Source organism: Tupaia chinensis, unplaced genomic scaffold, assembly GCF_000334495.1.
Source record: "Tupaia chinensis unplaced genomic scaffold, TupChi_1.0 Scaffold000273_1, whole genome shotgun sequence".
Taxonomy (NCBI): Eukaryota; Metazoa; Chordata; class Mammalia; order Scandentia; family Tupaiidae; genus Tupaia; species Tupaia belangeri.
Window position 1 is genome coordinate 2811046 of NW_006159755.1, and position 1948 is coordinate 2812993.

Consider the following 1948-nt stretch of genomic DNA (forward strand, 5'->3'; position numbering starts at 1 on the left):
TGTAGGGCCTGGGCACATTCGTCCACATCTGTGGGAGACACGGCGCAGCCCCCACGTGGGATCTCATGTACTATGCAACACAACAGACCCTCAGCGTGGGAGACACAGGCCAGACACGGTTCGTTTGGGCACACGGGTGACAGGCATCTCCGAAACAAACACGAGGATTAGGTCCTCCCGACAGCACAAAGTAAGTCACTCGTCCTTGGAGCCAACAGGAAAAGCACCCCAAATCTGTGACACCCCGTGTCAGAGACACAGGAAACGAGGCCTGATCTACATCCCCTCCTTCAGCAACACCAATTCCAGGACCCTCTGTCCTCAGTCCTCAAGGCCTCTGGCTCCAGGGGTGGGGTTCAGTTCAGAAAGGAGACAGGCTGACTGCAGTGTCTTGGCAGCAAGCGAGAAGAGCGCCTTCGGGGCTGGCTGGAGCAGTGACAGGAGCTGGGACCACCTGTGGCAGGTCCCACACAAAGTGAGGACCTGGATGAGAGTGTGAGTGCCATCCAGGGGCCCTGAGGGTCAACAGGAGGTTTCTGAGCATGGAAGGAACCTGAGGCCTAAGCTTTTTAATAGGCTTCATAGGAAATAAGGTCGAATGTCACAGTGATCCCCACTCACCCACACAGCTCTCCTGTTCATCGGGCTCATAGCCTGGTGGGCAGGGGTTGGGGTGTTGAGCGGGAGGCACTGGTGGTGGGGGTCCCTCGCCATGTAGGTCGTTGATGACGGCAGCTGAGCGGGGCAGGCACAAGTAGCCCCCATAGTGGTTGATGCATTTCATTTCCCCCTTGCAGGCCTCAGGGATGGTCAGGCACTCGTTGACGTCTGCAGAGAAGGGCCTGCTGGGCACAGCCAGTCTCCTGGCCTGGCTTTGCAGAGTGATGGCTAGAGCCTGGCTTGGCCTTCTCTAAGCTGTGACAGCAAAGCCTTCCCTGTCTACTCAACAAGCTAAGGCTGCTGCTCAGGGCTTGCCAGGGCTGGAGGTGGAGCACCAGGGCTGGTGCCACCATTCTCCTGCCTCCAAATGGGTCCGTATACCTCCCCAAAGCCCTGGCACAGCTCAGCACAAGACTGACTGGCAGGCCTCCTAATCCACCCCGATGGACACTGCCCTCCAACGTGACGGGACAAAGAGATAGGAGAGTGAGTCAGTGCCCACTTGCTCTCTTGCCTTCTGGTGGTGGGAGTAGGGATTCCTGGGTTTCTTGGAGAGGGAGGGGCTACCCCTAGCTGAGCTGGCCCCCAGAGAGCCAGAGCTGGTCTTGGTCCAAAAGAGCTGAGCAGGAGACAGGCAACTGGGTGGGTGCTACAGCTCTAGGAGGTGGGGTTGTCCTTGGGAAGCAGCAGTCCCCTTCCCGGTTCCTGGGGGTGTTTGGTTGCCCAAGCATACTCACCCCGGCAGTGCTGACTGTCTGGGTCCCACTCATAGCCATCTGTGCATTCCTGGAAAGGAACCAGAAGTGGCCAGTGGTCACCCTGGGGTCCCCTCAAACTGGCCAGGCCAAGACCAGGGCCTGAGCCTGGCCACCCTCCCCCTTGCTGCTAACAATGGCCCCCTGCTCCACCATTCAGGGAGGGGAGACTCTTCCCCAGCAGCAGCCACCCCAGGATCCTAGTCTCTCTGTCCCTGCCCTTCCCGATCCAGGCCAGTGTGGCTCCACCGTCCCCACCGTGTAGCTGTCAGGCTCCTCGGAATCCTGGGGAGAGGCTGCCCCCAAGAACAACAGCAGCAGCGCCCAGAGCAGTAGAGACCCGGGGAAGCAGGAGGCAAACGGGAGCATCCTGGGGCTGGGGGGTGGTGGGCAGGGGGCCGGGGCCCACGCCCCCCTGCATCCCCTGCCCCCGTCCCAGACGTCTCCCACTCAGGATCATGTTTGGGGCTCTACAGCCTCCCACAGCTAGGGGCCGACTCCTCTCGCAGGCCCTGGTCCCAGGCCCACCCGCC

At 60.7% G+C, this 1948-nt stretch overlaps 1 protein-coding gene across 2 annotated transcripts in view; it reads right to left on the reverse strand.

The window, feature by feature from the left end:
• EFEMP2 (EGF-like fibulin extracellular matrix protein 2) overlaps positions 1-1815 on the reverse strand; it is a 7896-nt gene extending 6081 nt beyond the window's left edge. For both annotated transcript variants that reach the window (XM_014588361.2, XM_006149916.3), the window contains exons 1-4: positions 1674-1815; positions 1398-1446; positions 622-828; positions 2-28 (exon numbers count right to left, since the gene is read on the reverse strand). In XM_014588361.2, coding sequence (XP_014443847.1) covers positions 2-28; positions 622-828; positions 1398-1446; positions 1674-1784 — 394 coding nt within the window. In that variant the 5' untranslated portion in view covers positions 1785-1815. The remainder of the gene's footprint in view (position 1; positions 29-621; positions 829-1397; positions 1447-1673) is intronic.
• Positions 1816-1948: the final 133 nt, after the last annotated feature.